The sequence below is a fragment of the Bos mutus genome, chromosome 19 (genome assembly GCF_027580195.1).
Source record: "Bos mutus isolate GX-2022 chromosome 19, NWIPB_WYAK_1.1, whole genome shotgun sequence".
Lineage (NCBI taxonomy): Eukaryota > Metazoa > Chordata > Mammalia > Artiodactyla > Bovidae > Bos > Bos mutus.
The window spans coordinates 9,525,053-9,538,103 of NC_091635.1; the positions used below are offsets into that span (position 1 = coordinate 9,525,053).

The window sequence follows — 13,051 nt, forward strand, 5'->3', positions numbered from 1 at the left end:
TCTCAGAACCCCGAGCAGGCGGTGAGACTGCTAGTTAGTACCAGTTCTGAATGATTGAATCTGGAAAACCGGGAAAGGCAAGGTGGCAGGCTGCGATGACCAGAGGCGAGAACCCAACCCCTCACCGCTGTTCCATGAGGGGACTCCAGCTCTCATCTACCGGAAACCCACGCTTCCATTTACCTTTGGCACATGGCCGTGGGCCCTGGCCTTTGCTGTCTTGAGATAAAGACCCTGCTGGTGACCATCCCAGTCTCTGTGTCAGATGCTCCATTTCAGGGAGTGGGCAGACTCCTCCTCCCCCGCCCTCCTCCCACTGCCAAGGGCGGCTTATTGAGAGGCGACGCCCTCACCTTGAGGTCTGGGATCCCGTAGCCCTTCTTGAGGGTAATCTGGAACACGTCCAGGGCGCTGATGTACGCGGCCAGGCGGGAGAGGCTCTGCTTGCCGCTGCCGCCCACCCCCACCAGCAGGGCGTTACCCCGCGGGGACTCCAGGATGCGGTTGATCCTGCAGATGTGGGCCACCGCGTCCTCAAACAGCACCTGAAAAGAAGCCGGGGCGGAGAGACCCCAGGTGTCTCACCAGCAGGACGTGCCTCCCTCGCTCGTCCCCCGGCCCCAGCCCCACTGCTGCCCACTCGACCCCTGGGCTCACCAGGTTCATGACCGCGTTGACCTCATTGTAACTGTCCAGGACTTCCACCAGAAGCTTGTTCAGCGGAGCCAGGTCGGTCACCGGCAGGTATTTGGGGTCTCCGATCCCGTGAGCAAAGTGGCAGAAGATGTTTGGTTTGGCAAATAGGAGCTCATCACCGAGATCCTAGATGTCGATGGGGGCGGGGCAGGGGAGAGTCTGCTCTGGTGGCCACCACGGGCCCACGGAGCCCAAGCAGCAGCCCTGGCATCTTGCCCAACGGCCTCAGGAGGCCAGGTCACGTCTGCTGGGGCCCACACTGATGCTGCCAGGGGCCCTGCAAACTGCTGGGCAAAAGCCCCTGGTCTGTGTCCCACTGGGAATGAACTGCCAGTCCAGGAAAATGATTCTACCATGCAAACCCCAGACCCACCAGCGGAGTGTGTTACCCCGAGCAGAGCTGTCTCTGCCCGGCTGCTGGAGGGAGAGGTCTTCACCTCCTGACCTGCCGAGAGCGCCTCTCCTCCTCGCTTGGGCCACGCGCACGTGGCAGAGCCATCTCATGGGACCCAGCATGGTTCTTCCCATCCCCATCCCAGGGCCCTTGCAAGGAGGCGAGGATTGTCAGGGGCCCCTACTCTCTCTGCCCCTCCAAACCCTCCTGGGCTTGGCAGGGCGAGCTGGTGGCCTGACTCACGTCAAAGAACTTCTTGGTGGAAGCGATGGTGACCCTGCGCAGCGTGTCCTGGTCCTTCTCGTCCACCATCTTGTCCCCGTACACACGTTCAGCCTCGTGCAGCCAGAGGCGGACGAGGTCCAGCGGGAATTTCAGGATCTCTGCGGTGGAGAACAAGAGCCCCTGCCCCAGATGCGGGATGGTCAGCATCCTTAGGTGTGTTGAGAGGCAAGCCAAGTGCCGCACACGGATCAAACGAGAATAGTGGCCGCTTTCCCAGGAAGTGATCTGGTAGAGTGGGACAGTAGCCACTTGGGGCCCAGGAAACTAGAGACTGCCAAGGCCACAAGTCCTGGAGGCTGAAGTGAGTGTCTGTGGTCTGAGAGATGATGAGGGGGATTCTCTTCACCAGACAGGGTTAAGGGCTGCCCCCTCTAATGGGGTGGATGGTGGAGAAAGGGACAAGGGGTCTGTTCAGGCGCGAGCCGACTATGGGAGGCCTCGAGGCGGCCGTCAAGCTCAAGCTCTGCAGCCAGCCTGCCCGGCCTGGCCTAGCTCAGCTCTTTGCCAACCAAGTGACCTGGCAAGTTCAATGGGTGCTTATTTTCCAAGCCCCTGTCCTGGGTTCTGGGAGTGCAGCGATGACGGGACAGACTCTGCCTTCATGGAGCTCCCCTTGTAGCGGGGAGACAGAACCAGACAGACAAATCACAAGGTAATCGCATGTTGTGATGTGTGCCGTGACATACACGGGGACGGTGGGACAGGGTGTGTGTGGAGGAGGAGGGGCCTCTCGGGGCACGACGTTTGAGCTGACACTTGAGATGGGAGGAGATGGGCGTGACTTAACCTCCCTGAGCCTTGGACTCCCCATCTGCAAAAATGGGGATATCTGAGCATTATGCGTTGTTTGGAGGAGGAAATGGGGATCTAAGTGGCCAAACCCAGTGGCTAGTTCAGTCCATCCATAAGAGGAAACATCACCACCACCACCACCAAGACACACTGTCACCAGCCCCACCATCACGTCACCACCACTCTCATCGTCATCACCATGACTCCCAATGTTATCAGCACCCCTCTCATCACCAGCACCACCATAACCATCACCACCATTATCACTATCAGCATGGCCACCATCAGCAACAGCGCCCCCATCACCATAGTTACCATTATCCCCATCATTACTATCACCATGGTCACCATCAGCACCATCACCATAGTTACCACCACCACCACGGTCACCACCCTCATCATCATCTGTCACAACCATCATCGCATCGTATCCGCCTCCATCACTTTCGTCCATCCATAGGGCACTTTGCTTTCTCTCCCAAGAATGGCAGAGGAGGCGAGCACCCGTGGATTAGGCATTGGCCATAAGGTGGCATTACTTAGCGCTGAGAGAGCAGTACCTGGAAAATATTGGAGAGGTCCCTGAGGTTGAAAACATAATGAAACTTAATGGCCGTGGGAAGAAACGTTGATGTCACTTTCTGGTGCAGGGCTGTTCCAGGAAAAAGACACATCGATTCTTGTGCACTCTTAATGGCCTCAGGAAGTGCAAAGCTTAAGCTATAGTTTCTACAGCAAATGGACTGTGAGACGGTGACAATTTAAGAAATCTGCAGGGGGAGGGATTTTGCCGCTCTGCTCATGTGTCAGTCATTGCTATATACAGAATTTCCTATCTTCCACCTCCCCCCTTGAGCAATTGGATCTCATAATACCCTCTGTTGAAACACAGCGTCATTGAAAACAAATATTGATTTGAAAGTATAAATAAAATATTTAGTAGAGGAGAGTATGAAGCTGCTGTCGGCCCCATAACGCAGCGGGTCTTACGGACAGGAGAGGGGGCGAGGCTGGCCGGCTTACCCAGGGCGGAGGCCACCAGGTGGCTGCTCATCCTCTGGACCGCAAAGGGCGCTGAGCGGTAGGACAGGTGCTGGCTCAGGATGGTGCTGTAGATGCTTGTGAGGGCTTCCTGGCCCGGGAAGCTCACTGCAAACACGCAGAAGTGGCGCTGCCCGGAACAACCAGAGACCCTCGTCAGGCCGTGCGTGGGGACCAGCTTGGGGCAGGGCCGCCTTCCTGGGGAGCAGACTCTGTCCTTGTCTCCTGGTGTCTTGTGGGCATGGTCAGAATGGACAGGTTCCCTCAAGCCTTGCATGTGGTGAGACCCCCCCACCGCCTCGGCCACCCTTAGATACTGATTCCATCTCAAAACAGTCAAATTCACATCCCGCTCTTCGGGGACAACTTGGCAGCAGCCACAGAGTGTCTCAGTGCAGCCTGGGTTTACATGTCAGATCTCTGTCTGTCCAAGGTAATTCAGGGTGAGGCCCTGCCCCGATTATAGACGCAGTATAGGATATCCTGCTAAGTCTAAATTTCACACAGAAATTTTTTAGTACAAATACATCTCAAACATTGTATGGGACGTGATTTGCTGTTTTTCTGAAATGCAGATTTGCCCAGGCATCTGTATTTTCATTTGCTTAACCTGGCAGCCTCTCGACGTCCCCACGAATGTGCTGACATCCAAAAGACTGGGCCGTGCTCCAGGGAAAGCCAGCCTGCCGCCCCTACCACCCCACATCCATGCTCTCGTCCTCACTGGACAAATGAGCTTCGGACTCATGCAGCCCACCAAGACGAGTCCAGTTTCTGCCCACCTGAAGTCTGGGGTCGATGGTGAAGGACCCGGACGTGGGGTTCATGCACGCCACGTACTGACAGTTGTGGACGTCCTTCAGCGTCAGCTTCTGTCGGTCGTACCTGCGTGGGGAAGGCCAGCATCAGGCCCTGCCGCTGGCACCCAGGAGCCACCCTCGGCACCCCACCCACCCCGGTCATGCCTTGCCTATGGTTTAAAAAAAAAAAAAACCACCTTGGGACTTCCCTGCTGGTCTAGTGGCTAATACTCTGCACCCTCAGGGCAGGGGGCCCAGGTTCAACCCCTGGTCAGGGAACTAGATCCCACACAGTGCAACTAAAATCCTACGTGCCAAAACAAAGATCAAGTATCCCGCACGTGGGAACAAGGCCCGCTGCAGCTAAATAAATGAATGAAAGAAAGTGCAAGTGAAGTCGCTCAGCCGTGTCCGACTCTTTGGATTGCAATCAACCCCATGGATTGCAGCCTAAGAGGCTCCCTCTAGCCATGGGATTTTCCAGGCGAGAATACTGGAGTGGGTTGCCATTTCCTTCTCCAGGAGATCTTCCCAATCAGAGATAGAACCCGGGTCTCCCGCAGTGTAGGCAGACACTTTACCGTCTGAACCACCATAAACCTCAATAAATATCGATTATATATGAAATGGCCAACTGGACTTCATGCTCTAGAGAATGAGAAAATTTTTGAAATGGGAGGCAACAGGGTGGCTCATTGTGCAGGCCTGGGTGTACGTTTCAGCTCAACTGGGACTCCAGGGAGGCTGGCTAACCCCTCTGTGCCTTGACCTCTCCCCCTCCCCAGACTCCACGGGCCTGAAGCCCCGTCAGCCTGCTCCTGTGTCCCAGCCCTGCCTCCCCACCCGTGGCCGTCCCCTCAGCCCGCCTACCAGTGCCCGTGGTCCATGTGCTGTCGGATGAGGGTGTGGGGGGCCACCGTCCCGTACTTGTCCACCTCGGGCATGTTCATGTCGTCGATGAAGTAGATCAGCTTCTTGGTGCCTGGCGGTCCATAGTTCCGCCCTGATTTCTTCTCCAGCGGCTTTTCGAGAACCCCTAGAGAAGGGAATGGGGTAGCCCCCACGGTGCCTGGTTGATCCCAGAGGCAGCGGCCCAAGGGGTAGCCCTGGGGGCCACCGAGGATAGGCGGGTTAGACTCCAGCCACCCAGGGAAGGAAGGAGAGAGGGGTGGGCACCACGGGTCCCAGGCAGGGGTGCAGGAAACTTGTGTCCCATTGACCTTGGGCCACTCGAGACTGGCTGTGAGCTCCCTGTAGGATCTGGTACCCCCACTATGGGGACAGAGACCAGTGGGTGGGGAGCGTGGGAAGTGGAGAGGCAGCTGGTGAGCTCCCAGGGCTGTGGTGAGAAGGGACGGGACAAACTCGGGGTGGGATCGGGGGGCAGCACGTCAGACAAGAGTGACCGGGTGTGACCAGGCCAGGCAGTGAGCACCTGGGCTCGTCCTCGACCGTACCCTGCAGCATGGCCGAGGTCGTGTAGAAGTTGAAGGGCACAGCCTGCACCAGGTAGTCGTCTGTGCTCAGGCTGTCCAGCTTGTCCCCCATTAGCACCGACTTGCCCGTCCCCGCGTTCCCCACCAGCATGACTGGCCACGACTTCTCCATGAGCAGGTCCATGAAGTAGCGGATGCGGATGGTTTCTGTGGTGTGCACCAGTGAGGCCTGGTCGGGGGCAGAGAGGGGCGCGAAGATGTCGGGGGAGGAGCCATAACCTCAGACAGACCCAGGCCTCCAGGTCCCACCTCCAGACAAACCTACAGACCTGGGCAGTGCGTTAAATCCCCCAGTCTCACGGAAAAGGTCCTACTGATGGAAACTGCGACTGGACGTCCCGATGAGAAGCATGGGGTGGGACTCTGGGTCCCGCTCCTCAGTCGTCGTCCATCGTCACTGTTCTGGGCCGTTTTGGGCCGTTTACCTGCAGCGGGACGTCGGGGTCCAGCTCGAAGGCGGGCACTTTGTCTGTCCACGGCAGGAACTTCTTGGTGTCAGGGTCTATGTAGTAGTCGAAGACCGTCCCCTGAGAGGGGAACTTGATCGTCTTAAATTCGTTGATCCACCACCTGCTGAACTCGACCCGATAATCTACAAGCTGTTGGGAGACAAAAATGAGGCTCAGAAAGGGCCCCGCCTGGAGGGATGCCGGGAGACGGCGCCCGGGCGGCCGGCTGCTCACCTGGTCCTGGAACATGGCCCCCCCGAAGGCCCAGAAGCAGGCGAACACGAAGTAGAGCTCGTAGAGCTCCTTGGCGGAGTCGGGCGGCGCGTTCTTCTCGGTGAGGAGGCACTCGAGCAGGTAGAGGATCGTCTGGATGATGGTGATCTCAGGCACCGGCGTGATCTTCTTAAACCCGAAGCGGAGCTTGTCCAGGCAGGTGGGCAGGTACTTGTCGAAGAGTATCATCAGGTTGGCCTTCTCTGACTGCACCTTGCGCCTCTCGATCCAGCTGCTCACCACCCTGGGGAAGGCGGGAAGGTGCTGAAGGACCAGGCCACCGGGCGGGGTCCCTCTGGTGACCCTCCCCTTGCTGAAGGCTTTCCACTGGTGCTCCTGCCTGGTGACAGGGCCGGTCCCGAGACCTTCAGAGGATCTGACGAGGGCGCGCTCTTTCCCCGGGATTCTAGCTGTGGGGTGCTGCCCACCTAGAACAACTAGGAGCCACGCTTCCTACCCTCAGATGTGGCCGATACTGAGGACAGTAGGGCTGCATATAGGAGGAGAGGGGAGGAAAGGATTCATAACATCATCTGGGGGACAGACAGGGAGGGGGTGGGAAGGGAAGAAAAGGAGAGGAGCAGGGATACATCATGTTATTATCTGGACTCCTGGATCCAGCCATGCCTGAAGCATGCCTGGTGAATTGAGCCAGTTGATGCTTTTAGTGGAAGAGTCCAAACCAATACAACAGGCGTTCCTGGGAAGCCACGTTGCCTGGAGTGGGTTGCACAGAGGTGATCCACCACGGCAGTGAGGGGTGTGGATTCTAGAGTCTGAGTGCCCGACTTGAATGGGCTCTTGTGTGGCCAGCGGTAGCCTCGGGTAAGTTACTCAACACGTCTGGGTTTCAGGTTTCTCATCCATAAATGAGAGTGATGATGATAACTCCCATTTGGAAGGACTACCTGGGTTGATATTTTTAAGGCTCAGAGGACAGGGCCTGGTCCACAGTAAATGCTAAATAGGCGCCTGCTAAAAGCGTAGAGAGTGCTGGCCGATGAGCTCAGTGAGCTGTCATTTCCAGGATGCCCAGAGCATAAGCAGGAGGCTCACATTACCCAACGCAGCTTGCCTGCCGTCTGCAGACACGCCTTTCTGCAAGTGAGTGCGTGTTCTGGAAGCTCCGAGTCTCACTACATCCCCAGGAGATGAGGGAACCAAGAGTTCAAAACCTCTGCCCTGTTGCCCCTGGGTTAACTAGGTAACAGAGACGATTTTCAAACGCTTGACAAGCAGACACAGGCAAGCAAACACGTGCAGTTAAGAACTGAATTCCAGGTACACTAGGTCTTCAGAACGGAGACCAATTTGCAAATCTATACATAGACTGCCGCATTTGCTTCTATCTTGCAGGCGGATATATCAAATTTTAAATTTTGCCTTGTTAGAGACATTTAGTGCATGCAAATGTGTGTGCTGGCTTTGATCTGAAAAGCCAGCTCAGATATATAACACCAAGAGGACAAGAGGCTCCCTTGTGGGCACCTGTCCTGTCCCCGGAGGCCATGGGACCCTTGGACTGTGCTTCACGTCCCCGTCCGGGATGGCTGCCCCCTGCGGAGCGCTGCTCTTCCTCTGGGGCTGGCTGGGGGTGCCCTGAGCTGGCTCTTAGCCTCTCCACTTCTCTCCAGCAAAACCCAGGTTTCCTCTTGGTCCCCAAGGAGCCACTCAGAGTCTCCTGGTCATTCCTCTGGAGCCCCAAGGACCACTCCCGGCCGAAGGGCGCGTCTCCTTCAGACCACTCAGTGCCCCTCCTCTGCCCACCCCTGCTGGTCTTCTGGCTCTTTCCTCCCCGCCCCTGCTGGGTGTCCCCCTGGGCGCCCCTCGGCCCCGTCAGCTTCTTCCTGTCCCCCTGCATCTTAGCGGCTCCTGCTCGGACTTTGTTCCAGTTCTCTTGCCTTGTCTGCTGCCCACCCTGGAAAGACCCAGACATGTGACGTGGGAAGAGTTGGCGGCCCCTCAGAAGACATGTCCCCCTGCGGTCTGCGAATGTGGCCTTATTTGGGAAAAGGGTGCTTGCGGATGAAATCAGTCAGGATCTCGAGGTCGAAACATCACGGATGAGGGTGGGCCCTGACCCACTGCCTGGCCCTTATAAGAAGGGAAATGATGACACACAGGTGTGTGCAGGGCGGGGGTCACCTGAGATTCAGAAACTGGGCCATCCATCTACCAGCCAAGCATTGCCGGCAACACTAGAAGCTGGGGGAAGAGGTCCCCAGAGCTTCTAGAAGGAACCAACCCTCCCAATGCCTGGTTTCAGATCTCTGGCCTCCAGAAGCAGAAGAGGATAACCCTCCACTGTCTGAAGCTGCCTGGTTTGTGGTCCTTGGTCATGGTGGCCACAGGACGCCAGAAAAGAGGGCGGACAGGTGATGCTGAAGAAGACGGCACAGTGGTGCCGGGTCTCGGCGGCCCCCGGGGCCCTGTGAGTCAGGCCAGCTCCAGTCCCACCCCTGCCAGGCCACGGCGCTTGAGCACCCCTCCAGCCCCGGCCTTGCTGTGTGGGGAGCTGGGCTCACTTCCCACCACAGAGGCACACAGAGCACCAACTCTCCGCCTCCCCGGCTCCCCCTAACTTGCCTGCACCTGGAAACCCTCCCGCCTCTGCTCCGCAGCGCTTATCTTTCCCAGCTGCTTCAAGACTCATTTCCAGAAAGACCCTCCTTTCAAGGGTTTCCTCCCAGTTCCTGCTCCTCGAATTGCCACCTGGCTTCTGGTTCTGTCATGCCAGGAATCTGTTCTGCCTGAGTTAGCGGTCAGCTCCCAGCTGCCAAAATCCAGCGGCAACTTTCTGTCCTTGGCTCCTTGATGCTCCGGACGCGACCCTGTCGACCCTGCCTCCCCTCCTGAGGCTTCTTTCTCCCTGGGTGTGCGGGAGGCCACCTTCCACCTGTTCCTTCTGGAAGCGCTTCCTCCCCACATGTCTTATCACAGGAGACCCAGTTTTCCCCGCACAGAGCAGCCTAGGGTCAGACACACGGCAGGCACACAGGAAGCACTGGTTGAAGGCGTGGATGGATGGATGGCTGAACGAGAGCAGCCACAGTGTTTCTCACGAGCCTGTCAGTCCTGGAACGCTGCACCGGGGTTTCTACGTAAGACTGTGCAGGATGTCCTGGCATGTAAATGGCTAGCCATGGGTCCAAGAGCGAAAATGTACCTCCAACTTCAACGCCAAGCCTTCCTTTTCTCACGATTTCAAACGTTTCTCACATCCACTCCTCCTCCCCATCCCCAGTGGCCACCTGTCGTCTGCTGGCATGAACTCTTCCCTCCACATCAGAGAGGGCCCCTGTGCCAGCCTCTAGGCTGGTCCAGGGCTGGTCCCTTCCTGCCAAGAGCATCTTGATGCTTCACGGTCCATCCGCCAACACCAGACTGCTGCCCGTCCCTGGGAACCTCACACTCTTGCTCTGATGTGCCTTAAATGTTGGTTCTCACCTGAAACTCTTTCCACTCGGAAAGCTCCTTCTCCTCTGCGGGGGGGCGGGGGGTCAGCCCAAACTCTAGCTCCCCTAGGAAGACTTCCTGTCTCCATGACAGGCCCAGGCCCTCCCTTTCCATTTGCTTCATCAGCCGGCATGATGCAGTCCCTGGGCATGTCATCACTTATTCACATGTCTCTCCTGCATCCTCGCATCACAGTGACCATGCTGCCCGAGGAGGGCCTGGCACACAGCGCTTACCGTATGAATGAATAAGCGAGTGGATGAATGCGTGCCCAGGCAACACTGAAATACCACCACCCTTCCCTTTTTCTCTGCATAGTTTGAAGGAGAACAAAAGCCCAACTCACGGGTTCCAGCCCAGATCGGCAGGGTTGATGTACAGGATGCCAGCTCTGGAGACGGTGGCCGGCGTGGCTGTCCTCAGGTGGCTGATCTCAAACACCAGCCGCATGGTGCGGTTCAGGGGGATCCGCTCATTGCTGGCCAGGGTGAGGACCTGGAGACGGATGCGGGCCTGTGGGTTTCAGCTGCAAGAGTGCCCTCGTCCTGAGGCGGCCACAGGACCCATCTCAGAGGAGGGGGAGGCCAGAGACACCCTCTGCATCCTGCCAGCCACCAACCGCTTCCCTAACCCAGCATCTCTCTGCCGTCCCAGATGTCAGCACCCCTCCCACCCCAGGGCCATGGAGAGCACCCAGACGTGCTTGGACCATGTAGGACTTCACTCTGGGGTTAAATTTGCCTCATCAAACCAGGACTCCTCCTCCCTTTCCTGGGGAACACTGGGGTTCCCTCCTCCACCCGATTGAGAATCACGTTCTTAAGCTGCTTTTAGACGATTCTTGATGTCGTCTGCACCTTCCAAGATATTAGCTTCCCCTCCTACGTGGTGCCACCCACCACGTGGTCAGGTAGGAACGCTCCCCGTGCCTGCACCCTTCACCCACGCTCCCCAGAGAGCATCTGAGCTGGCTTGGGCTCAGTGGGCCTACGTCCTGCAAGGAGTGTGCCTCGGGATGGGGGCTTCCCCCAGCCCCTCACCGTCTATCACACTTTGTGCAGAGCTCCAGACAGGCCCCCTCCTCAGTCCCCATCCACAGCGGGCCCTGTGTGCTGAGTGAGGCAGGCGAGACGTGTGTTGAATCCCACATGCTCCCCTGCCCCTCATCACTGTGGTTCTGGGGGCTTGGCTCCGGGGTCGCGGGCCCCTCGCACCTTGTTGTCGTCCATGACGGTGTTGAGGGACTCGATCCACATGGGGTCTATGTCTCCATCCAGCACGATCCACTTGGGGCCGTCGTGAGTGATGTTGGCCAGGTCCCGCATGATGGTGGAGAAGAGGCCTGCGGGCGGCAGGGCTGCTCAGGCCTGGCTCTGGGCAGCACTCGCTCTGTGGGGCCCTGACAGCACTCCGGGCACCCCCCGGGCCGAGACCCAGCCTGCCCCCTCTCTCTCAAAGGTGGCCAGTGCCCTTCCCCAGAGGGACAGTGGACGCTCGGACGGGAGGGGACCTGGCTCACTTCCTGCTCTTCTCTTGACCCCAAGGCCCCCCTCCTTGATGCCTCCACCCCTGACCCTGCCCCACAACACCCCCGCAAGTCTGGTCCATCCTCAGATTCGACAGCCCTATGTGGAGCGCCACGACCCCAACCAGCACCCCACCCCCTCACTCCTCACTCCCCACCTTTCTTCCTTCTGTCAGTAAAGGTTTGCTGAGTGCTCCTCAAGTCTCAGACTCAGAGCAGGGGGCTTGGGGACAGCCACAGTCCCCTGCCCACCCCACAGAACTTGCATTCCAGTGGAGGGGGGTGGGGGAAACACAAGATACACACAGAAACACATACAGTGTCACGAAGAGAAAGCAGGGTGAGGGGCAAAGGACCCTTGCAGGGGGGAGACTGGAGCAGAGCCCCAGCCTGGCCTGGGAAGGGGGTGATGGAAGCTCAGGTAGGGTGGGGGAGCCCCCAGGAAGCAGGCACCCCTCCTTCCATCCGGTCCAGAGCCCCTTCCTCCCCCTGGGGCTCCTCTCTCTCCTCCAGCCCCTCATTTGTCCTTTCTCCAGTGTCCTGGGTTCTTTTTATAAAGCACAGACCTCGTCAAGGGCCTCCTCCAAGGAAGCAGCGTTCCCAGCCCCCGAGGCTCTGGCCTGTGTTTCCGGGCCCCTCCCTGCTCCATGGACCACAGTGTGGTGGCCCCGCTCGGGGCCGCTGTGCTGATGCTCACGTGTCCGTGGCTTCCCCACTTCCCCCACCTGGTGGAGTGAGCCGGCTGCCCTCTGTGATCTCCCTGCTCTCCGTGAGTGCCATCAGGATGCCCCGTGTGTATGCGCAGGCCCCTGCCCCAGCTGGACCTGCCGAGGGTCTCCCTGGGGGCCTGGCCACGGGTTCGCTGCACGGAGCCCGGCTGAGCATCCACAACAAAATCGGCAGGCCGCGGACCCAGGCCTAGGACGCCGGCTCCGACCCCTGGTCCCCTTGGTCCCGTGGGGTCCTGCTGTTACCATCTTTCCACTCCCTGGTTGCCGGGTTGATGATGCCAAAGAGTTCGTCACAGGTGACGGCCTTGGGGTCCAGGTCCACGGCCACCGGCTTCCTCTTCAGGTTCTGGTAGGTCTTGTTCAGAGACCTGAGCACCTGCACCAAGGAGGGGCCACCCACGCGGGGCTCAGGGGCCGCGCCCCAGGCCCAAACCCCGCGCCAGGGCCCCCGTGCAAGCTCACAGGGCCTTTGAAGACCCACGGGCAGAAGCCCGGCCTTGGGCCTGCTTTGCCCTGGAGACACGCAGGTGCGTTTGCGTCCCCCAGACAATACCCAGGGCCACGCCAGGCGCCCTGTGACCGCTCCTCTGTGCACAGCGGACAGCTGCTGTGCCAAAGCCCGGGAAAATTCCCACTGTTCCTGATAATACAAGTTATGTGTGCTCGCTGGGAAAAATTACCTGCAACTCTTCTACCGAGAGAAGAGTTTTTAAGGACATTTGAGGAGGTTCACGTGGATATGCGTGTAGATACACACACATACACACATTCCTTTTTAGAGAACTGGCTCATACAGTTTCTGCTTTTTAAAAATAACTTGAAGTGAGCAGCCCTCGTGTTACACAGTCTTTGGAGATGATCTTTAATAATAGCATAATTGTCCATCCTGTGGGTGTCTAGCTGAGCACTCGGCTGGTTTAGAATTTTCCGATGTTATGGGTATCGGTAATGCTTGCCGCCACCCTCTGCTTCCCACTGTGCCCCAGGCGATGGCAGGGGGCAGGAGGGTGGGGACTGGCTGCAGGCAGGTGGATGACCAGCATCAAGGGGGAAGGGACGGAAGGAGAGGCGGCCCAGGAGAAGGGTCTCAAGGGGGGACCAGGGTCCCCAGCC

The 13,051-nt window shown here is 58.3% G+C and overlaps 1 protein-coding gene across 1 annotated transcript in view; it reads right to left on the bottom strand.

The window, feature by feature from the left end:
- Window positions 1-13,051, bottom strand: part of DNAH17 (dynein axonemal heavy chain 17) — a 99,800-nt gene that overhangs the window by 32,081 nt on the left and 54,668 nt on the right. Inside the window, 13 exon segments of the mRNA XM_070389484.1 lie at window positions 354-545; window positions 658-822; window positions 1,334-1,495; window positions 2,728-2,819; window positions 3,191-3,338; window positions 3,991-4,093; window positions 4,879-5,044; window positions 5,466-5,673; window positions 5,930-6,103; window positions 6,188-6,470; window positions 10,029-10,177; window positions 10,897-11,024; window positions 12,182-12,314. Of these exon segments, the coding sequence (XP_070245585.1) occupies window positions 354-545; window positions 658-822; window positions 1,334-1,495; window positions 2,728-2,819; window positions 3,191-3,338; window positions 3,991-4,093; window positions 4,879-5,044; window positions 5,466-5,673; window positions 5,930-6,103; window positions 6,188-6,470; window positions 10,029-10,177; window positions 10,897-11,024; window positions 12,182-12,314 (2,103 nt within the window).